Consider the following 23,383-nt stretch of genomic DNA (forward strand, 5'->3'; position numbering starts at 1 on the left):
CCCTCCTGGGCCTCCCCCTTCTTCGTCATTCATTTAACTCGCTCTCCTGTAATCTGCATGACCTGCCTCCGCCGTCGCCTCCTCTACCCGGCGGGGCTCTTCCTCGTCAGGCATCATGAGCCTGAAGTCCTGCTCGGGAGGCATGCTGGGCACTGGCGGCGCGTCGCTGGCGGCCATGTCGCGTTGGTTGGCGCGCTTGATGCGGCCCGACTGCTGCCGCACCCACGAGTTGATGGTGCGGAAGCGCGGCAGCGGATCCTCCGACGCCTCCGTGTACACCGTCTCGCGCCGCTGCGACGACTCGCTGACGCTGTTGCGCTGCTCCACCGGTGCCGGCACCGCCAGGGGCTCCGCCGTGATGATCGTGGCGGTGCTGTGGCCGGTGCCGTGGGCTGGGGGCATGATGATGTCGCCGTCCCCGAAGCCCGACGACAGTGATGAGATGTCGCTGATGCCCGACAGCTGGTGCCGCGAGCGCGTGCCCGTCTTGAACGGGGCCTGCTGCGAAGCCATGGGCTGCTGCGGCGTCTGGCGGGGCAGGCTCAAGTCGCTCTGACCCTCTGGGTCGCTCCTTGTGGTGATGGCCGTGTGCACGTGAATGCCCTTGCCGCCTCCTTGCGGCGACTCGCTGGACACTGGGAAGGTCTTCTCCCAATAGGCTTCGTCGTATGGCTTGTCGATGTTGGCCCAGCTCCGCTTGGCGACCCGCTCCCTCAACACGGGGATGCGGGAGGCAAGGCCGACAATGAGCTGTTTGGGCTTGTCCAGTGACGGCACAAGGGTAGGCCCCCGGCCTGGAGGGTCACCACCCTGCTTCCGTTTGTGCATCTTGAAGCATCTCCAAGCCAGCCAGAAGATGAAGAAGGTAATGATTGTAGCACCTTTGCGGCTGTAAGTAAACTACATAGGCCAGCGAGAGATGGAGCAAACGACATACCAACGGAGCCAACGGCGATGAGGGCATTTTCCGTGCTCGAGTGAAGGTTGCCTTCGATTTTGTGGTAGTCATCCCGCACCGGTTCTGGTCGCGCCGTTTCAACTTGGCCACGTAGGGCCGACATCCTTGACGCGTTCGACTCCGTCAAAGTTACTTTGGGAACCTCTGTCGGCGGCGGTTCCAGGCCCTTTCTCGCCCCAGACGAGAGTGCAGGTCCGGGAGGGGCCGTGATGACGGGAGCGGGCACGCGGACGGGTTGAGTTACACTGGCAGGCGGTGGCCCGGGCTTAGGGGTCTTTGGGCTATGTGGGCTTTCTGGAGGAATGCCTTGGGGAGGCGGGTTATCCGCATTGTTGACTGGACCGGGCTGCATTGTGTCAGGGGCAAAATTCGGCAGACCCAAGCGGGGAAGAGCCAACTTACTAAATCTCCATTTTTGGTATCTGGGGTTGGGCTCACGGCTGCCGCGGGCTCGAGATCTGTCTTGATCTTGGGCAGTTTTGGCGGCGGTCGTGATGACGGCGGCCGTTGCGTAACTGCAGGTGGTGCCGCTACCGCCTGCGGCGGAAGCCCGTAGGGAGGTGACTTGTCTGTCTTTGTCTTGTCATTTTTCTTGCCAGCCGATTCGTGGCCGCTTTCTTCACCGGAATCGGACGAGTCTTTACCACGCTTGGCGTGGGCCGACTCGCCGTTTTCCCTGGCCACCAAAGGCGAATCCCGCCTCTTACTTGATCGGCTGCGAGAACGATGGGTGTCTCGCCTCAACCAGGCATGGTGAGCCTCATTCTCGCTTTCCTCATCTCTGGTCCACGACGGATACTCCATGGCTTCGGAGGCTGCCGGCACGCTCCGAGTCGACTTGTGTTGTGGCAACTCAACGACGGGAACCATGACTGACCCCGAGCACGGCGGGCGTTGAGAGCCCCTTCGTTTGACGAACAGGCGGCTGTTCGAAGCAAAAGTCGATTGTTGAACGAAAAGACAAGCAAGAGATCATGCTGGGTCTGGTTTACCGCATGACCATGAGCTGAGTTGAGGATGCAAGCGAGTACGGCGTCGACGTTGGGAAGGATGCGGTAGCGAACTACCGGTTGAATGCTCCGAAAGTCCGCTGAGCAGCGAGCGGGGCGGAGGAGCCGGCCCTGAAAGAATTAAGGGATTATTAGAGCCGAATAAAGAAGCTTAGAGGAACAATGAGCCTCGGGAAGAGAAAAGTGCCCGCTCGAAGAAATCGTAGGCGAGGGTGGAAAGGGACGAGAGTAAACGAGGAGGAGGGGGAGAAGGAGGAGGTGGAGGAGGAGGAGAAAGAAACGAAGCAGGAAATCGACGGCCCAGGATAGGCAAATACGCAACCTCACAGTGATTTGCAACGGGGTGCATGAGACTGCGTGGCTAGTTATGAGAAACCGGTTGATTCATAGACATGGCTCCCGCTCAGGGGCTCGGACGCAGGCACGGACGGAACCGATGGGGGCAAGGGACAGAAAGCTGGCCATTGGCAATGCCGGGAATCCCAAACAACGGCTTGCCTGAGGAGCCGTCTCCAGAGGTCCGTGGGAGCGAGACTCCACGGCTGGCGGGCATGGTCCAGGGCTTCCCTGCCTCCAGCACCAAGCCGGAGCCACAGAGGGAGAAGGTCTCAGGGAAACGGAAGCGGGGGTCGGAGGCTTTGGCGTGTGACAGCAGTCGGTTTCAGGACGGCCCCGTCAACGTCAGCCGGCAGGGATCCGGCGATGACGACGAGGCAGCCTTGAGGCGGGATCAATCGTAAGAGCATGACGATGGCCGGGAAAGCGGGGGGAGGCGAGCCGAAGTGGCGATTGCAAAGGACATGATGGCTTAGGCTCGGCTCTCCTGCCTGGATGCGTGTTTGCCTTGGACTTGGAGGCTTGATGTGATGGGTTTGTCGCTTTCTTTGCGTTGATGTGGGGGACAAAGAAGAAAGGTCGTCGGCTCGAGTGTCTGCCTCCTTGATACAGAGGGGACCTCGAAACCGGCACCCACCCACTCCGCGGCACGACGGGATACTTGCACGTACCCCTCGACGCATGGAAATAGATGTGCGCGTCCAGGTACCTCGCCAGTACCCGCAGGCCCGGCACCCATACAGTACAGAGACACGTACCGGCCTGCAGGGATGTCCCAACGGGCGTGCGGCAACTCGGTACGCTCAAGGCATCATCAACCAGGAGCCCCGGGTCACTGGGCTTCTTGCTTGTCGGATCAGCGTCATCTAGGCATTACGGTGCTGTACTGCCAACGGCAACCGAGCTCCCATGCAATCATGGCGGCGGCGAACCGCTCCTGCTGCCGCGCATAGCTGTCCGTTTCATCCGCTCACCGTGGCCGAATCACCAGGGGCCTCGTCGAGCGGCCTCGTCGAGCGGCGCCGAGCGGACGTGCGGGCGAGCTGGAGGATCAAATGAACAAGGAGGCTCCAACCTGTTCTTCGCGGATGGCTCCAGGACAAAGGCCTGAGCGTAGTCGACATGCTTCTCGTCCTGTTCCATTGTTTTCTGGGCCTCGTCGACCTTGTCAACCAACTATTACGTATCTCATCAATAGCCGGGGCCGGGCCTTCGGATGATCGCTCGGCCGCTTGCTTCTCGAAACCACCTCGATGGAAGGCCTCGAGCGATCACACGCCTCTGACCCAAGACTGACAGCCAAGGCTCTGTAAGCCCGTGCAATGCGCCTCGCGTAGTGCCGTGCCCGAGGCCATCACACAGACAGACGGCTGCATTTTCGGCAGAACTGCAAATTGGCAGATAAGGCGGTTGAGACGGAGTCGCACGAGCTGAGCAGCGAAGAGAGCTGGCCGGTCCCGGGTAAGTCACGAGGTATTCTCCAAGTGCCTACCTACCTAGGTAGATAGGTAAGGGCTTCTCGTATGCACAGGCACACAAAGGGCGTCATCTGCCTTGTTCGCCGTAGACAAGCACAAAGGAAGGGATTAGGTAATTACAGTACGTTCTCTCTCTGTCCCAAGCACCGAGCAGCAGCGGGTCACGGCGGCCCGAGCGCCTGGGATCCCCTCTGCTTCTCCTCGTATCAATTGCCTCTGCATCCACGGCGCTCGCGACACAAAAGGGGCCCGACGCATCATTTGGAATCGGAAACTGACTTTCACTCTTGTCGGCCGTGCTCAACAAAGGCGGACTTGTTCGTCCAAACCTCGACTGCCACCTTAGTCATGACTCCCTACAGGTGCAGATAACTTCCGACAGTGTTAGGCAACAGGGAGGAAGCGAGCGAGGCGGTAAGCGGCTTGCCGACGAATTCCCCTTTCGGGCCATGCAAAGTGGCTCCTGCCTTGCTGCCGTCCGGCCAAGGCCATCGTGTGCATCGTGGCGGAGCTAGCCTTGCTGTACAGTACAGGAAATGTACATCATAGACGACCGCGCCAAGCAAGATGAAGAGACGTCATTTTCTTCTCCTTCTTCTTCTTACCCTTCACCTCCGTGTCCTGTCCGCTTGCACGCGGTTCTACTCGGTACGGGCAAGACGAAACCTCGGCCTTGTTCATCGGGATTTCACGGCCAAACAGACATGGGCTTCGGGCATGTGAGCAGGCAAGTCCGGAGTAGAGGACGAAGGCGAGCGTGGTAGCCGCCAATCTCGGCTTCGCGGGCCCCAGCAGGATGGGAAGATCTCGCCGGCCGCAGCATCTTGGCCATTGCCTTGTAGGGCAGGCAGTCAAACTAATGTTCAAAGATGCATTAAACAGAGGGCAAGCATGCTCAAGCTGCACACCATCAGGACCGGCGACCCTTGTTCTCCGGCGGTCCCATAGCTACCGTCGATGGGGGCTTTGTACATGTACGGAACGCAGTGCGACGCAGCTCCCTCTTCAAAGTGGATGGCGGCTCGGTGCTGCTGCTACCCCCATGCCACCTACAGGAAACAGCCCTGTGCAGTACACATCATTGAGCATGCTTCAAAGGCAAGGTAGTACGGGGACCAACCCGAGCCGCCGGATACCGGAGCTTGCCTCGGACGCTGCTGACTACGGAGAGCATCGGATGAGTAAGGCAAGGAACATTGGACATGTGGTAACACATGCTGCGTCCTTCTGTCGGCCGCGTGTGACAAGACCTCACCTCCGCCACGCAGTATTTTCAGCGAAAAGCGGGAGGCAAGACATGATGACAGTCATACGAAGGCGCTTGGTCGAGTCACCGTAAGCAAAGTTGATGGTCTTGCAGGAGCAAACGGAGGAAAGCGTAGGTAAGTTAGCTCCTCTCCTCCAAGGTACCCGGCATACCTCCGCCTCTCTCTGAGGTACCTGCCTACCTAAGGGTAGTTAGGTAAGTACCCAGCAGCTTGGGGACTTTGCGCGCGAACCCGGAGGGCCGCCAGGTTCCGTACCAACCGAATTCCTGTACAGAATGTACTGTACAAAGTATTCCCAGCTCTGCCAAGCCTAAAAAAAATGATAGCGAGTCCTCCCAGCAGTCCTCTTCCAAGCAGAGCTCGGGAATTCTCAACATCGTCCGTCACCTCGCGCACCCCTAATTGCCTCTTCACGAGGCTACCAAGCTCGCCGGGCGCGCTCTGTCTTGTCCTCCCGTGCCCTCCTTCTTCTTCCCCTCTGCCCATTTTCGTGCTCTTTCGCTCTCATCCGGCCTGCCTGAGTACGCAACTCCAGCTCTCGGAAGCCCCGGCGCAATGGCTTCTTCTTCTCGAGCCATGGCGGCCTTGACCAAGGCTGGCCAATTAGGCCCTAGAGGCCGCATCGCATCCAGAGCCTTCTCGGCCGTCACGTCCCTGCGATCCGCTGCCAGGCCGACCGTCGCCGTGAAGCTGCAATCCACCGGCCGCATCGCCTTCCGGAGAGCCTACGCCGACAAGGCCCCCAAACCCAAGCCCGGCAAGCTGCGCACCACCCTGAGATGGGCCTGGAGGCTGTCCTATCTCTCCTTTGGTGGTCTTGTCGGCTACACCCTCTTTGTCATCTATCAGGACCGGCATCCCGAGCCGCAGTACGAGCCCGATCCCAGCAAGAAGACGCTCGTCATCCTCGGTGAGCCACACCACCAGCCGTCTCTCTGGGCGCATCCCGAGCTCGGCAACTAACAATCATCAGGAACCGGCTGGGGCTCCGTGGCTCTGCTCAAGAAGCTCGACACCGAAAACTACAACGTCGTCGTCGTCTCCCCGCGCAACTATTTTCTATTTACCCCCCTGCTCCCGTCGTGCACCACGGGCACCATTGAGCACCGCTCCATCATGGAGCCGGTCCGCGCCATCCTCCGCCACAAGCGAGCTGCCGTCAAGTACTACGAAGCCGAGGCCTCCTCCATCGACCCCGATCGCAAAGTCATCAGGATCGTGGATAACTCAGAGATCAAGGGCGCGACATTCGAGACGGAGATCCCGTACGACATGCTCGTCATTGGTGTGGGCGCCGAGAACGCCACCTTTGGCATACCCGGCGTCCGAGAGCACAGCTGTTTCTTGAAAGAGATTGGCGATGCTCAACAAATCCGCAAGAAAATCATGGATTGCGTTGAGACCGCTGCCTTCAAGGACCAGAGCAGCGAGGAGGTGGACCGTCTGATGCACATGGTGGTGGTGGGCGGTGGCCCTACCGGCGTTGAGTTCGCTGGTGAGCTCCAAGACTTTTTCGAGGAGGACATCAAGAAGCTGGTGCCCGAAATCAGCCCACGTTTCAAGCTCACTCTCATCGAGGCCTTGCCCAACGTGCTGCCGTCCTTTTCTAAGCAGCTCATCGACTATACCGAAAACACGCTTCGCGAGGAGAAGATTGACATCAAGACCAAGACCATGGTCAAGAACGTCACGGACAAGACGGTCGAGGCCGATGTGACGCGTCCCGACGGCAGCAAGGAACGCGTCATCATCCCCTACGGTCTGCTCGTCTGGGCCACCGGTAATGCCGTGAGGCCCGTCGTCAAGGACCTGATGGCGCGGATCCCAGCTCAGAAGGACTCCCGCCGAGGCCTTGCCGTCAACGAATATCTGGTCGTACAGGGGACGCGCGACATCTGGGCCATCGGCGACTGCGCCGTGGCTGGATACGCGCCAACCGCCCAGGTTGCCTCTCAGGAGGGCAACTTTCTCGCCCGCCTCTTCAATAACCTGGCCAAGACGGAGAACCACGAGGAACGTATTCAGGACCTGAGCAGCAAGATGAATCTCGAGGCAGGCAATTCGGCCGAGGCAGCTGAGGAGATTGGGGCGCTCGAGAAGCAGCTGCGGAGGATCAAGGATATCAAGCCCTTCCGATACAGCCACCAGGGAAGCTTGGCGTACATTGGCAGTGAGAAGGCGGTTGCCGACGTCAGCTGGTGGAATGGCAACCTGGCCACGGGCGGCAGCATGACGTACTTGTTTTGGAGGAGTGCCTATCTGTCCATGTGCTTCAGCAGTAAGTTTCCTCATCCAGCCCAGCTAAAGGAATGCCAACTGACTACTTTTCCAGCCCGAAACAGAGTTCTGGTTTTGCTGGACTGGCTCAAGTCCAAGGCTTTTGGTCGCGATGTGTCTCGCGAGTAGAGATGGCGCGAGAATTTGCGGCATGGAGGCATGTCGGGACGTCTCGGTTCCCTTGTTACTTTTCTTCCCCTTGGAGTTGGGTGGATATATACGTAGACTTAGGATGGAAATAATAGACGGACGAGTGATGACCGGCGTCTCGTGTGTGCCCTGTATTTGTGTTTATGCTTGGCAGCCCTGAGGTTTTTTAGCCTGTCATGGAGCAATTCTATATACCTTGCCTGATTTTCTTGCTCACTTGGTACCATGATTTTCCCTGCTCCGGTAAGGTAAGACAGGAGCTGCTTCGCTCAATATGGGCCTTGGGCAATCACGGCCCAAACTGGTTTTCCATCCGATGACCGTTCATTCTCCTCTCGCATGGCTCGTCTGGCAATCGCGAGGAAAGAGACGCATGGTCTGAACGGCGGGTACGACTTTCCGTTCGATCAGCCTAGTGTGAAGGTATAGGGTAGACCGCTGGCTGCAACGCCTGGGCTGCTAGCCGATTACAGTACTCCGGCCAGCTGCATTAGATACGGTACCTGGCTCAATGTACCGATTCTACCAAGCCTGATTATATAAGCAGTCCGCTTTACCACTGCCAATCAAGTGTGCCTTGGTTCTCAAGGTGCCGACAAGTTTTTCCTAGCGCCGATTGGTAGTGCCAAAAAAATTTGGAAGGAGACCGGACTGACTGACTGACCGGGAAGGGAAGGCCAGGAAAAAAAAACTAGAGTCGGGCGCGGCGAGATTCTTCCTTGCACCAAACACCAACAAACCCCATCATCCCGACTGACTGCCTCACGACGGCCCTCTGGCTTGCACTCCTTCCACGTCATCAGAGGTGTTTTCATTCCGCCGACTACAACCCTTGCATCTGTGACATTCATTTTCTTCTCCCTTTGCCCCATCACGCGACCGACAGGCTCCAGCGACCAAAGCACCGCCAAAAGACGTCGAGATCTCTCCCAAGATGTCCAACTACGGTGGTCGTGGAGGCGGCTACGGAGGCTCAGGCGGCTACGGTCGTGATCGAGGCGACCGCGGGGACCGAGGCGGGTATGGAGGCGGTTACGGCGGAGGGTAAGTCTTGCATTCCTCCCCATGACAACTGAGTTGCCTCGACGCTCGGCTTAGCCGTCGCTCGGGCATCCCTCAAGAAGCGGCGCAACATCCATCTCCCCCGGCATCCCTTCCATCCCCAGACCTCTCCGAAGCCTTGCTGACGAGATGGATTAGTCGCAGTGATGGCTACAGCAGTGCTAACGGACATAGCAACGGCTACGGCGGTGGCGGTGGCTACGGCGGCGGAGGAGGATATGGCGGCGGCGGCGGCGACCGCATGAGCGGTCTTGGTGCTGGATTGCAGAAGCAGTCATGGGGTTTGTCTTCCCACGTCGATATTTCCCGAGTCCATTGGATCCCTGCTAACCGGCCCCTAGACTTCTCGTCTCTTCCCAAGTTCGAAAAATCCTTCTACAAGGAGAGCCCCGAGGTGTCCGAGCGGTCCCCGGCTGAGGTGGAAGCTTTCCGCCGCAAACAACAGATGACTATTGCCGGCCAAGACGTGCCCAAGCCCGTCGAGACCTTTGACGAGGCTGGCTTCCCTCGCTATGTCATGGACGAGGTCAAGGCACAGGGCTTCCCAGCCCCGACTGCCATCCAGTCGCAGGGCTGGCCCATGGCTCTTTCCGGTCGCGACGTCGTCGGTATTGCAGAGACCGGCTCTGGGAAGACGCTCACGTACTGCCTGCCTGCCATCGTGCACATCAACGCCCAGCCGCTCCTTGCACAAGGCGATGGCCCGATTGTGCTCGTGTTGGCTCCCACTCGCGAGCTTGCTGTCCAGATTCAGCAGGAAATCACCAAATTTGGCCGCTCCTCCCGCATTCGAAACACTTGCGTCTACGGAGGTGTCCCCAAGGGACCCCAGATTCGTGATCTGTCCCGAGGTGTTGAGGTCTGTATTGCCACCCCAGGACGACTGATCGACATGCTCGAGGCTGGAAAGACCAATCTTCGCCGCGTAACCTACCTTGTCCTCGACGAGGCCGATCGCATGTTGGACATGGGCTTTGAGCCGCAGATCCGAAAGATCATTGAGCAGATTCGACCCGATCGACAGACCCTCATGTGGTCCGCCACCTGGCCCAAGGAAGTCCGAGCCCTTGCGTCGGAGTTCCTCAACGACTTCATTCAGGTCAATATCGGATCGATGGACCTGTCGGCCAATCACCGAATCACGCAAATTGTCGAGGTTGTCAGCGAGAACGAGAAGCGAGACCGCATGATCAAGCACCTTGAAAAGGTCATGGACAACAAGGACAACAAAATTCTCCTCTTTGTCGGCACCAAGCGTGTCGCTGATGAGATTACCCGTTTCCTCCGCCAAGACGGTTGGCCGGCGCTGTGTAAGTTTTTGATTCTCTCTACCGGACGCAAGCACTGGCCGTTCTGACCTGCCCCCAGCCATTCACGGAGACAAGCAGCAGAACGAACGTGACTGGGTTCTCGACCAGTTCAAGACTGGCAAGAGTCCCATCATGGTTGCCACTGATGTGGCATCCCGTGGCATTGGTGAGTACCTCCCCCCCGTCCCCTGCCCCCACATCATGGCAACATCCGGCAACACTCTTGCTGTGCTTTACTCTCGTGTCTAGGGGCTATCTTATATGTGCGAACTTGCCTGACATACTCGTGTCCACCCGGTTCTCTGCCCCGGAGTCTTGGTCCGCTGTGTGGCTGGCACCCCTGCCATGCCCACATTTCCACTCTTGTACCGTCCTGAAGACCACGGTACATTTGTGGAAGTTGGCGTCTCTTGACTAGATCAAGATGTCTCCCAAGGCTTTCCGACCCGTGGACCCGATGACCGCCTGCCGCCAGGATGGATGGCACATGTCGCACTTGGATTGCCCCAGTCTGCCCAGGAGTGGAAGCTACACAGATGGTCTATATACTTAGCCGTCTCTTCGCATTCTCGCGCTGGAAACGTTGCTGTGCATGTCCGCCTTCGCCTGCTAACCTTTGTTTGCCAAAAGATGTTCGCAACATCACTCATGTGTTGAACTACGATTACCCCAATAACTCGGAAGACTACATTCACCGCATCGGTCGAACTGGCCGTGCCGGAGCCAATGGCACCGCCATCACCTTCTTCACCACTGACAGTACGTCCCACCCCCCCTTATCTTGACTCGATTTGACGGAGAGCTAACGTATGACCACAGACCAGAAGCAGGCGCGCGACCTCGTCAATGTGCTTCAGGAGGCCAAGCAGCAAATCGATCCTCGCCTTGCTGAGATGACGCGATATGGCGGCGGCGGCGGCGGCGGTCGCGGCTGGGGTGGCTATGGGCGTGGACGTGGCGGCGGTGGAGGCGGTAGAGGTGAGCGGCATCGGCATCGTGCCTTTTGACGCGGCGAGGAGGAACTGACACTGGCCTGCAGGCGGCGTCAACGCCAATAACATGCCACTGGGCGGCCGAAGATGGTAAGGCAGTCCAGGCCTTGACGCGCTGGCCTGCACAACGCGCATGAGCTGGACATGCAAAACCGGCGCACCGGATCGTAGCAAGGCATATGGCACACAACGGCGTTCTTAGAGGACCGGAATGGTTTGTTTTCCAAACTAGACATGAAGTGGCAGGGGAAAAGTGCCTCCGCGGCTCTTGCATTTCATATTGCAACTCAAGGGGATCAAGGACCGTTTTGAACCTCGGATGACGGCGGCGGCGGCTCTGCGTCTCGAATATTTCTCGTCGTTGTTTTCACTTGGCTCCCCAGAGGCACTGGTAGAACTGGCTTTGGTCGAGGATACCACAACAAGGTTGTGGTAGCTGCATGTCTATAGAAGATGACAAGGACACGAATGGCCTGAGAGTGATGCGGGAGGCCGGGGACAGGACGGCAGCAACGGTGATGAGCTCCTCCAGGGGCATAGCTTGATGCTGAGACCGAGGACTCCCCTTCCCCTCCCCCAAGATCTTTGGAGCCAGCTAGAAGACTGACTGGCCCTCTTTCTTTTTTCCTTTAACTCGGACGATGTATTTTTCTTCATGTTTGATTTGGTTTAGGATGCCCGTGTGGGTGTCGACGGTTGCTGGATGCGGCTGACGTCCAAGCGGGCTCCTTCTACGATAACTTGTAGTTCTACAGAAAGCACATGAAAATTGATTTTATCTGGACAATGCTCTCGCAGAGGGTGATGGGCTACTTCGGAATGAGCATGTCGACTCTCCTTCGCCTTGTTCCCGCTCTGCTCTTGGACCTCGCGGGCCGCCTGCTGGCAACGGGCCTATGGCGCGCAGACGAGCAACACACGTGCTTTCCATGCGACTTTTTGGATCGTCTTGTCAAAGAATGGACCGCGGTTGATATTTTAGTTTGATTGGATCCATTTGTGCCGTCTGTCTCTTGCGTGCCAGGCCTGTCTTTGTTTTTGTTTTTCTGGAACACGGCAGGGAGACGAGACGTGAAGGGCATGGAGATGGGCATAAGCTACCGAAATGCCCATGCCGTCGGCCATGAGATTTGGGAGGAGCCATGGAGGATGAGTCTTTGCTAGAATTCCCCCCTTCCCATCTAGAGCTTTGCCCCCCTTCGAATTCGCGAACCCCCCCTCCCCTCCCCCGCCCCCCCTTTTCATCGTGTTCTTCTCTTGTTTCCTTGCTTGAGCTTCACACATCCCTCAACCCCTTGCTGCTTTCTCCTCCCACGATAGGCTCTGGGTCATGGACCAAGGGATGAGGGGACGAGCCAACAAGACGTTACTGTAGATGGATAATGGGCTTGCTGGCGAGCGGTAACAAGAAGAGGCATCCGGGCTATTCCGAAGCAACCATGAGGCTACCCCCCTCCCAAGTAAGTGCCCAACTAAGGAATTCGCGCCCCTGGCTGCCGCCGACGAACTAAACGCTCGACTCATACTTCGCCTTTCCCTCCACACACAACCCCTAGTCCCTCGCACGTTCATCATCCGGTCCGTTCATAGGGTCTATTTCATCTCATCAGACACTAAAGCGAGATAGGCCACGATAGCGGCTCATGGCGACCGAGATGGGCTGAGATTTGGTGAAGACGAAGAGGAGGGAAGGGCCGCGGGGGAAGGGGGGGGGGGGAGAAACATAAAACCCAACACGCCAACACACCTTTCTTTCTCCACATCCGCGGGCGCGGCGGCCGCGGCGGCAAGGTGGAAGACAAAACTGCGAGGCGGGGGCGGATATGTGTGTTGTATGTATGTATGTGTGCAGGCAGGTATGATTTGGTCAGCACCGGTGGTGAAGTGGTCAGCACGTGTCATGTCAGCCATTCTCACCCGCTCTCCAGCCCCCACCCCAAACTGCCCTGCCTCTACGAATGCCTCTTCCTCGTACGCATGCGCCAGTGCCATGCCTCCCGCCTATACATAGCTCGCGAATAAGGACAGGGCTCTTCCCCGGAGCTAAGGGCATCGTGGAGGGCCGGGGCGGGGGAGGATCAAGCGCTCTCTCGCTCACTCTCGACTCCCCGATCTGGACTGGGCAGCCGGTCCATGCTGCCTACCATCCGCCCGCCAGCCTCGATAGACGCAGATACGTCTCCCCACCATTTGAAGGGCAGGGCAGGGGAGAGGGAGAGAAGGGGGGGGGCAGGGAACGGGACTGGTTGGCTTGACGTCTGCGCGTGCGTGCGCGCTACGGAATACTTGGATATATCGTGGGCAAGATATAGGCGGGAGATGTATGTACGTGTTGAGTGCAGAGCCAAACGGATCTCAGCACTATATATATCACATACACACGCACACATATGCATGTCTGCCCACACGCATGTGTCCTGTGTATGATATATTGATTGTACGTGTACGAAACCATCACGGGATCGTGGACCGGGGGTGGTGGGAGGGACGAAGCCGCATCCAGACGAGGACAAGTCCTCGGCAGCCCTTCATCCCGAGCAGAAAAGGGAAGAAAGAGCATGAGAAGCATCGAGGAGAGCAAGAAGCTTCCTTTCGCCTCTCTTACTTTTGAACAAAGTCCAAGAAAGGGATAGAGGGGAGGGTCTGGCTGCTGCAGGCCTCGGATGGATCCCAGTCGTGCAAAGGGGCACAAAAGAGCACCCAGAGGCGGACGAAGCCGAGCATAAAGTAAATAAAAAAAAACACACGAGGAAAGGGGGTGGATGTGTAGCAACAAAGTGTTAAAACGACAAAGGTTGCCATGGGAATAACGGCCACAAGCTCCCAGATGCAAAAGGGAACAACAAATCCAAGCCGTCTTCGATGGAGCCAGCAAATGCCCTTCCCTGGTGAGAAGGGGGGGAGGCGGCGGTGCACACGAGCCCCATTTTCAATGCAATCCCAACGCACAAGAGCGGCTTAGACCCGACAGGACCACCGAGGGACGTGTCGATGGTCGATGGGTGGGTGGATGGTGACTCGAACCGACGGGAAAGGCTTGTGCCGGCGAAAAGGGGGGGACGGCCTTACAAGGCGCACACCCACACCCACACACTCGTGTAGAAATAGGTATAGGGCCATTCAAACTCGACCAGCAGCAGACAGAGACAGCATTCATGGTAGGGTACCTCCCTCTGCCTCCCTCTCACGTTTTGCCGCTCCTCTGTGCTCAGGCGGTTGAGTTGAGCAGACCCGTTGCGGCAATCGGTAGCATCCGTGTAAGTTCAGTCTGTCCCGTCGGCTCGTCTAGGAATGGCAGGGCAAAACCCCAGTGGCCAGGCCGTACCTCGGCCGTCCGAGCCTAGAGAGGAACACCGCCACCCACACCCTCCGAAAATGATCGGCTAGGCAAGTGTGGTAGTGCTGTACGGGGAGTATCATTGGTATGTAGTTTCGTAGTGGAGTGCGAACACAGTACAGCACGCGAGGGAGACGTGCCTAGGAGTCCATTTCGAGTAAACCGAAAAGAGTTTCCATGACGGTCGAGTGGCGGCGGCAAAAAACCATGACGTCTCGTTTTGGCACAGCACTTGCTGCTCAAGCCTCCCTTTTAGTTAGCGTCATGGGTGTGGGAGGGGGGTTCCCAGTGATTGGCACAGAGGTGATTGCTTGATGGCCACCGTGACTGGCCTGAGCACATAAAAGTTGCCGGACGGCGTGGGTCAGCGAGTCCAGCAAGCTACGGGGAAGAAGGGGAAAGAGGGCAAGAGAAGATCAGGCGGGGACGAAGACGACCAAGAGAGATATTGGGGAAAGAAGGAAAGGAAGGGGCGTGGGGGCCGCTCATGGAGAGACGGGGAGAATCAAAGCACGATATAAAGAGGGCCAAGAGATTCCAATAGCAGGATGCAGAGTTCGAGATAGTTTGAGAAGCCATAGAGATGGGGAATAGGGGTATACAACGGGGACTGAAAAGGTATAGGAGAGACAACCAGGGGGGGCGCACGCAGAAGGGCAGAATAGGGAGAGGAAAAGGAAAAAGGGGAAAAGGGGGAAAGGGGGTGAGTTGGCGGATCGGTCATGGTCTTGATGGCTCTTCATCATCATCTTCCTCTTCTTCTTCTCTTGTGCCCGAAGCGATTGGATCCGACGGTAGCGGACGGTCTTGTCTCTCATCTATGGGTGAGCAGTAATTTCTTGTTTCGACGGGTGGAAAGGTGGTGGCTGGGTTGTTAGCACATGGACTAGCCCAGGTAGTGTCAGCTCAACACATTCTCACCCGCCTCAGCCGCGCGCCCCTCTGTCCGGCTTCCCCAGAAATCGACAAGAGTGAATCGTCATTGTTCTTTTGGCCTGGCTCGGGCGTGGCATTTCACGATGGATGCTCGACCCTTGCCGCTGTCAGCCCCAAGTGGACAAGGGGGCTGCCCCATCCAGTCAGTCAGTCTACCAGACGATCAAGATCGACGGCAACAAAAGCCGTCTTTGCAATTTTTTTTTGCGGCCCAAACTTTGAGAGCCGGGGGAAGGGGGGGGAAGGGGGGCAACTCTCTCGCCTCACCTCACCTCACCTCTCTTGTTGGAAAATCTCCCTTGTCCCATGCACGCCCGCAATGCTGCAATGGGTGCCGAGTAAGAAAATATCGTAAGACGTCGTCCGTCTCTTTGACACCACTCGTCCTTGACCCCTCTGCTCCGGAGCTAGGTCCGGCCACCAAGTCGACCGCCAGTTTTTGATGGCGCTTTATTCCCGAGCACGAGGTTTGGCCGGGGCCCCATGCCTCATCACACCCCCCCCCCCTTTTTGTCTCGTGTATTCGCGGCCAAGGAGCCAATGGCTCGCCCGCGCTTTTCCTCGTTGTATCGTGTGTGCCATGTCTCGCTGCACGTGTTCCTCTCGCTCGAGCACCGCACTGTGAGCCCCATCGCTAGCAACTTGACGCTCTTTGGCGAGTGTCGTCGCAATCTGTCGGCGTGGGACAGTCACAATTTTTCATCGACGGCCCACTGCGCAGCCGGTTCGTTTGTAGCCCTTGTCAATAAACTTCTCGTCGAAAGTCCATGGTTATCGGACTGTTGCTGACCACAAAATGGTTCGGTCTCGGAGCTGCAAAATCCGCGAAGCCCATGTCCTCCAACCATCAACCATAACCCCAGTAGGTACAGTGTAGAGCACGTAAAGGATACCTCTGACTGACGGTTGCTGGAACCACGAGGCTCGACGCTTGTCACGCTAGACCACCATCCTGTCGCCAGCTCGCCAGCAGCCGCAGATCCACTAGTCACGACCCGGATTGGCTTCAAGGGCCTTACTCCGTAGTCTTCTCCGGATTGGGTGCTGGCTTTGCAGACACTTTGGCAGACTTGCAGTGCTCAGGGGTCTTCGTCAACGGCAAGACGGGGCTTGCTTCGTTCCGCAGGCCCTGCTCTGCAGCATCGGGCGATGAAATAGTTGTGATACTTGCGGTGAGTGGTGGCGTGAACTCTCAGCCATCGAATGATCCCATTCAACACTAGCTCGAGGCGTCTGTGCACTAGTATTGTAGCCCTCTTCGGTTTCGTTCTTACCCATTTTTAGTGTACCAGATATTCAAGAGCCGTCGGCCGCTAGAACCTGCTGCTTGCCACGGCTTGGCTGGCATGCGCATGTTCCTGGATCTGGCTCGTAGTTTCATCAAGGTAGCGGGGCTCAATGTCTATATCTGCAGCTGGAAGCAGGCATCGGAGCACTTTGCCTCTTTTCATTGGAGTTTCGTCCATGCAGGGGCCAGGATTCAACCACACGCCGCGGTTCAGTTTGGGCTGCTTCACTGGGCTTCCACGATGATGCTCGTCGTGCTTCTCAGCCGCCCATCTCGCCAGACGTGTGCCCGAGCCCTCCGGGTATCGCTGGTTTCCAAAATCGGGGGCTAACGGCTGGTTGAAGCTCAGGTTTCCGTCAAGTAATCAATGTAGACCGCCTCGGCTTCCGCACGAGAAGGGGGGTAGATCCTGGGTCGACCCGCTGACTGAATGCGGCTTTCCCTGCGCTCCACCGCTGCTGCGTCTTTCTGCCATTTGCCACGCTGATGCTCACCAGGGTCCAGCGGCACGGCCGAGATGGAAATATGCCAAGAGGTCGATGTGAGGAGCCGAGACATCGCGTGAGACCAGCGGGGACGCAATCTAAGTGCTCAAGAGGTCGAGGTGAGAAGCCGAGACAGAGTGTAAGATTTTGCTGCGCTGGCTTTGTCAGAGCACAGTCTCGGAAGGGCCGTCTTGATGTGCTTGCCCCTAGGCTTGTCGGTAAATTGTCATCGCTCTTGGATTGACTTTACTCGTACCGCCCGTGGCCATGAGACCTAATCTCGAGGCTGGGCTAGCTTGCCGGACTCCAGATATGGGTATTGATTCCGTCCATGAGGCTCGCGATTGTATATGTTGTGCTAGCATTGCAGAATTTGCAGTAGCCACGGTTGTATCCCCCAAGGCGACGCTTGGAAATATGGTTCCTGATGTAACTGGCTAACCGCCGTGGCGGAACGGCACTAGTCGGCCTCGCCGCTTTGGTTTGGATGGCGCGTATCCGTACTCTTACAAGCAGGTACTCGCAATGTTGGGATAACTAGTCGTTGAAAAGTATGGCGGTGTTCGACAGGGACTGTGTGGGGCCAGTGTCTCCCACCCATCCTAAGCCCACACCCCCTCCCTTTCTTTAGCTGGCCAGCGACTCGAGCGCTGCCACGCTTGACATCTGAAGTCATCTCAGATACGCTGGCTCATCTGGAGCATGTGGGCCTGGTTGCCTGTGCAGCCGAGGCCTTGCAATCATTGCCACACGAGACAGCCCATGGCGAGATGGCTTCCTCTTGATCCCGACTGGTTTGAGTCTGCCCTATGGCGATCCACCGCTTGGCGATGCTTGAATTTCGGGAAAGGAATTGGGGCCATGGCAATGCTTAGTGACTAGCATGTGGAGGTTAGCAACACATTGTCCGTCAACGCCGCGCCAGTCAACCCCGCTCTTTGCCCGCCGGAAGATGCCTTGTTGCCGTGGCTTGGGGGTCGAGAGGCTGTTTCGTACGGACCTTGGGCATCAGAAGCCTGATGTACGTTGCCTGGCGCTGGACGATTTTCGGCTTTGAGCAGGTCAGCCCTTTGTCCCAACTTGCTTTTATTACTCTGATCCCAAGAGAGGGCATCTGGCCACCCACTCGTCAACCACTCAACCGTGCTGCAGCAGCTGCGGGCTGAGTGATGGGTGGCGGGCAAGGCCGCCGTCCATTGGATCGCGGACATGCATGTCCGTTAAGTCCATGGCAGCTGCTATGTTACACGAGAGAGCACTCGGGGGACGACCAGACGCGAAAGCAATGGCGCTGTCAAATCGGAGGGACCATAATGTGATGGACTGTGCCACTCGATGCAGCAAATGGCGACGTCGGGGCATGCGACGGGGTTTCCGCTTCCAGCAAAGGGGCAGCATTTTCTTCCGAAGGCCAAAGGGAGGAGAAGCGTTTGATGCACATTATGCCGAGCACAAATTGGTGGTGAGCGACGTCGACGATGTGGCACCGCACCGAGACAGGCGGGCGCCATCTGCTTAGTGTGGACATGGGTGCGCGCATCAGTGGACTCACCACGTGAGGCCGGACCCCGGTGGTCGAGGACTCGTGGTGTTCCAGGCCTGCGGGCTACACAAGAGCCGTCCAACACGTGGATTTCGATATCGCGGGCAACGGCTGACGGACAAGCGCGGCGCGTCTCGAGAGGCAACGAGGCGGCGGTTGCGTCGTCATGGTTGCCCGACTCTGGCAGTACGTGGAACCGCCTAGGTACCTGCCTAAATGCCTAGGCAGCCATGCTCTGCTACAGGCCTACGGGCATTCACTCGGCCCGCATGGGTACTATAGGGTAGCCTATCCCTCGCATCGGGCACTACTAGTACGTCGGGATATAGGGACTTAGGGATATCGTCACGCCCCCTCCACATATCCTCTGCTCCTCTCCCACAGCACTGCGAGTACTTGGGCTGTACGTACGTAGCTGGCGCGTCTACCGTACGAGGCGGACCAATCTCTGCGCGCGTCTGTTGGCTCGACTTGTCGCGACGCCCAACAGCCAGCGCGCGGATAGACGGAGGCCCTACCTAACCGCGGCCAACTTGTCGGGCCCGAGAGAAGTCGACAGGAGCGAAAAGTCTTGATCTTGTTGGAGAAAGGGGGGGAAGGAAGGGGCGCGAGGGAGCTACCATGTAGCTACTACCTGCCTATCTTGCCTGCTACGAAGCATCCCCCGCCCAGCGCCCGAAACGAAAATGTCCGGATTTTGCCTTGCCGAGTTCACAAATCAACGACATCATGTGCGTGGCCCTGGCCACGTACACCCGCGAGCAGCGGAGCAAACGGGCCAGTTCTGGCCGACCACCTTCCCCCTATGAGCTCTGCTGCATTCAGGCACTTTGAATTGCAGAGCGCACTCATGACGTAGTACCAACTTGGCTCGTCATGTTCATTTTGCAGCCGACAAGACCCAAGCACCGAGCGTCGAGATGCGATTGCAGGTATTGGGCAGGGACACCTTGCCAAATCAAGATGCAAGCACCAAGCGCCAAGCACCAAGCACCGAGCACCAAGCACCAAGCACCGTGGCCTCGGTGCCGCCAATCTCCGTGCGCTCTGCAGACGCGTCCCAGGTGGCCGGGTTGCCCACGGTCGCGGCCAGGTGACTCTGCAGGCCCTACAGATATGACTGAGGGCAAGACGAGCAAGCAACATGATAGGATGGCGCAGGGGCAGGGCTGAGTGTGGTGGCCGACGAGGGGACGACGGGGGGGAGGGGGCGCGGCAGGCAAAGAGGCCCAAGGCGAGTCCTGTTTGCATGTGCAGTACCCAATGTAGGCAGCTGAATTCGGAGGCTGTTGGCCATGAGCTCCAGTGGACGGTACCCCCCGCACGTTACTACCGTACGTAAATATGGCAGAGCCTGGGCAGGGCATTCATTGCCTGCCCCTGTACAGAGTTATGTATGAAAGGGTGAGTAGGGGGAGGGGTGTGCGGATAGGCGCGAGAGGGTGATTGAGTGAGAGTGTATGAGGAGGTATGAGGAGGTATGGCAGGCATGTGTGTGTGTGTGAGCATGTGTGTGTGTGTGTGAGCGTGTGTGTGAGCGTGTGCGTGTGCGTGGATGCGTGTGCAGCTACGATGCGCCACCACCCAGTGCTTCATACTGCCTGGCACAGGTCAAGCACAGTATCTGCATGTGCATTGCCCGGCATAGGCAGCAAAGAGAACCGTGGCATGCATGGATATTGTAAATACCTTTTCGCCGTAGTAGCGTGTACGGATACTTGTGCCGGCACCTACACTCGTACATACGAGTAGTCGATACGCACGCACATGCATACACACACGCACACGTGCATACGAAACAGCATGAAGCTTTTCGTTGCAATGCATGTGGGCCCGGGATCCTTGTTGCGATCGATCAAGGGAAAAGGTCAACAAGCCAAGACTGCCAACTGTGGCGGCACGTACGGCGCCTTGCCGGAGACGACGGCAGCCGTACCCGCAACGTAGTATCTCTAGGCGCCATACTGTATCTTCTTTGCACATTCACGCATGGATGTTTCCTGCACCGCCATCCAAGGTGCCAAGGTTATGTCAGGTACGGCTGTTGGCCACAAGAAAAGAGACAGGAAAGAGACAAACCCTGGGCCCGTGCAGCAGCGTTTGGCCTTGGGTCGAGGCGGCGGCAATCGCTCCGGAAATGTCCAACACACGCGCAGACGAGGTAGAGGCGCTGGGCGCCAATCGACAGCCGGGCTTGCTTGTCGTCGATTTCTCCAGTTGCTTGCTAGTCTCTCCAGCCTCGACGTTTCGTCTCGCGGGAAGGGCGCGGGGATCCCTGCCAGACTAGAGCCAGCACTAAGGCAATCGCTTGTTACACGGCGGCTGCCATCGCTTGTTACTTGACTGGGGTCGGCTTGCTGCTAGACTGACCCTATGGCTCGTCGAAACCCCGTCCTCAGGCTTGCCATTCCACCCGGCATAGGCTCTCAGTCGTGGCCAGGCCGCCCTACGCAAGCTGACGGTGGCAAGGTGGTAGCACTCACTGGGTAGGCGTTAGCTCATCTAATGCTCTGTACCTTATTAGTGAACAGCCAAGACCACGCGTTGTCTGTCGGAAGCCGGAGAATAAAAGAGAGCTTGCGGGCGTTAGTATTGCACTTGGGTGGTAGCGCATTTTTGCGAACCGTCTCGCCGGGTGCCGCTGCCTCCGGCCCGCGTCGCACCGTCAGAAGCGTCGAGACGACGTCGATCCAAGGCCATGGGAGCCCAAGAGCATTCGCACATTAGCCCTGCCTCGGCAACTTCCTGAGCCCTTTTGGTATGTTTTTCCCTTGGAAAAAAAACCCCCCATCTCAGAAAATAGACCCGCCGCTCCCCTCACGCCCTCAACCACCAGGCCCTGTACAGTAGTACCACGAGGATGTGAGGTCGAGTTCGGTACGGACACATGCACGCTTACTCTCAAGGAGGGCATCCAGGCAAGTCTCGGTGGGTAGCTGTACTTGGTCAGACGTTTCGCTTCCGGAGGCTTTTGCCATCGCTGACCCCAGATGGTGCTCGAGCGCTGAACCACAAAGCGACAGGTCTGATTGGGCTGACATGTCGTGAAGAGGCCAGGGCGAGGGAGACCCCGGCCCTCTCTTGTCGCCTGGCATGGAAAGGACGTTGCGCGAGGAGAGGAAAGAGAAGGAAATGATGAAATCAAAGAGAAGCAAGGCTGCAGATCCTACGCAGCTGGGGAATCGGGTTGGCGCACCGTGCATGGGGAAAACCTTGGCTGCGTCCGAGGTACGGAGCAGATACCTCCACCGCCTGGTCGGCACCACTGCTTGCGTCGGGGCGCGGCAAGTAATGCCATGTACATCCATTCCACGGACCGACGCCGGCCAGCACCCACCCTTGTTCCTCTACGAGATTGAGCAGCGCGTGCCGTACAGGTACACGCTCGCATACAGTACGGATACGGGTAACTTTCCTCTGCCTCGGGGGAGTTGGCGCCCGCAGCAGCACGCAGCTGATGGATTACCGCGGTTCCATATTGCCATGCTGCCTTGGCTTGTTCGCCCGTCGTTGGGCCAGCCACTTTTCTTCGCAGAGGTTCGCGACGACGCCTCACCATCCCGGTAGCCAAGTCAGCTGGGGTCGCGAGGCAATATCCATATGACCTTGCCCTAGGGTAGGGGACCTTGGCGGCCATGCTCAACGTGGCCCTTGTACTGACTGCCACGGTACCTAGGGGTAATCACTTAGCGCAGCAGGGCTGCGCCGTCCCTTCTTTCGTGATCGAGTCCGCAGTACCCACCTACCTTACCTTTATCTCCTCACCTTATCACTCTTCTCGGTCCCGGGCATCCAGTACCCACCCGTCATGTGCCGTACCAGGTAGGCGCTGGTTATGTTCACGACCTGACCTCGACGACAACACCAGCACGAAGTCTTCCTTCCAGTTGCTCTGCTTTCGCGCGTGGGCCCTTGCTCAATGTTCCCTGGTGAAGTCGACCGGGGTGATCCAAGGGGGCCAAGAATCATGACAACCATGGCGCCGCGCTGCGGGACAGACAGGGATACGAGGGTACTGGCAAGAGGTTGAGCAGTACCTGTGTCGAGCACATGAAGACGTGGGGCCGACAGGTATCTGGCAAAAGACACCGAGGTATTTGCCTTATTCTGCCTCAGTACGGATACCGTACACGGTACGGAGCAGGGCCTCGTTGCCTCGTTGTGCCCTCCCACAAAGTTGCCAATTGGCCATCCAAATTTCATCCAGGAATCAGCTTCGAGCAAAACCCCGGCGCCTTTCTGCCACCCATGCCTTCCTCCCTCATCCACTCCCGGGTTGGCTCACCAGCCTCGGTGACGCCGTGTCTGTGTCTGTCTATAGGGCTCGTGGGCACGCAGGTACTCTGTACATGGCTTGCGCCTCCAGTCGTGCACTGTACTGTACTGGCAAGGGGGAGCACGCCGAACGCAGGCGAGCAAGTCCCTTGTACTGTACTCCCACAGTGCACAAGCCGCGGGCAGAGTCCAACACCTGCTGCTTCGAATTTTCCTTCCCTCTCAAACCCCGTCCTCCCGTCTTCCTTCCGCATCCACCGCTTCTCTGTCAGTCATCTGCCTGCTGTATCCCACGGCTTGCTGCGTCCGGCTCCCCTTGCCCTGGGATCCGGGACATGGAGATATAAGAATAAAACGATCCATACCTAATCAGCCAGAGCTCGAACACGATCCGCGCGGGACAGCACCAGCCCTGCAGAACGATTCACCAGCTTCGCGCGCCCGCCCTCTTGCTCGCAGGCGAAAATAAAGAACAGAGCTGTTGACGCTACCTCGGAGGCGATTCATTCGCACGCCCCCCCCTTTGGTGGCCCCCCCCCCTTCACCTCTCCCCTCGAGAAGCCCATACCGCCGCTTCGATAAGCGCATCCCACCACTCCGGACTGGCGCCTCCCCCCCCTCCCTCCCTCCTCTCCCCCCACCCCACGTCTGGCCTGGAAAATCCGGAACCGTGCGTGT

The 23,383-nt window shown here is 57.9% G+C and overlaps 3 protein-coding genes across 3 annotated transcripts; 2 read left to right on the forward strand and 1 right to left on the reverse strand.

Annotated features, from left to right (window-relative positions):
* Window positions 1-33: 33 nt before the first annotated feature.
* Window positions 34-1,828, reverse strand: HRG_09154 (uncharacterized protein; the record flags this gene model as incomplete). Its single annotated transcript, XM_044867625.1, has 3 exons — window positions 34-881; window positions 938-1,304; window positions 1,361-1,828. 3 exons carry the CDS (start codon window positions 1,826-1,828, stop codon window positions 34-36), a joined length of 1,683 nt encoding a protein of 560 aa, XP_044717646.1.
* Window positions 1,829-5,605: 3,777 nt separating this feature from the next.
* On the forward strand, window positions 5,606-7,456 carry HRG_09155 (pyridine nucleotide-disulfide oxidoreductase domain-containing protein; the record flags this gene model as incomplete). The annotated part of the gene is made up of 3 exons (XM_044867626.1): window positions 5,606-5,960; window positions 6,024-7,328; window positions 7,383-7,456. 3 exons carry the CDS (start codon window positions 5,606-5,608, stop codon window positions 7,454-7,456), a joined length of 1,734 nt encoding a protein of 577 aa, XP_044717647.1.
* A 955-nt stretch (window positions 7,457-8,411) lies between these two features.
* HRG_09156 (DEAD/DEAH box helicase domain-containing protein) lies at window positions 8,412-10,935 on the forward strand (the record flags this gene model as incomplete). The annotated part of the gene is made up of 7 exons (XM_044867627.1): window positions 8,412-8,521; window positions 8,714-8,820; window positions 8,881-9,849; window positions 9,908-10,015; window positions 10,480-10,608; window positions 10,669-10,827; window positions 10,889-10,935. The coding sequence occupies 7 exons, from the start codon at window positions 8,412-8,414 to the stop codon at window positions 10,933-10,935; spliced, it is 1,629 nt and encodes a 542-aa protein (XP_044717648.1).
* Between the last annotated feature and the right edge of the window lie 12,448 nt (window positions 10,936-23,383).

Source organism: Hirsutella rhossiliensis (genome assembly GCF_020360975.1).
Source record: "Hirsutella rhossiliensis strain HR02 chromosome Unknown scaffold00011, whole genome shotgun sequence".
Taxonomy (NCBI): Eukaryota; Fungi; Ascomycota; class Sordariomycetes; order Hypocreales; family Ophiocordycipitaceae; genus Hirsutella; species Hirsutella rhossiliensis.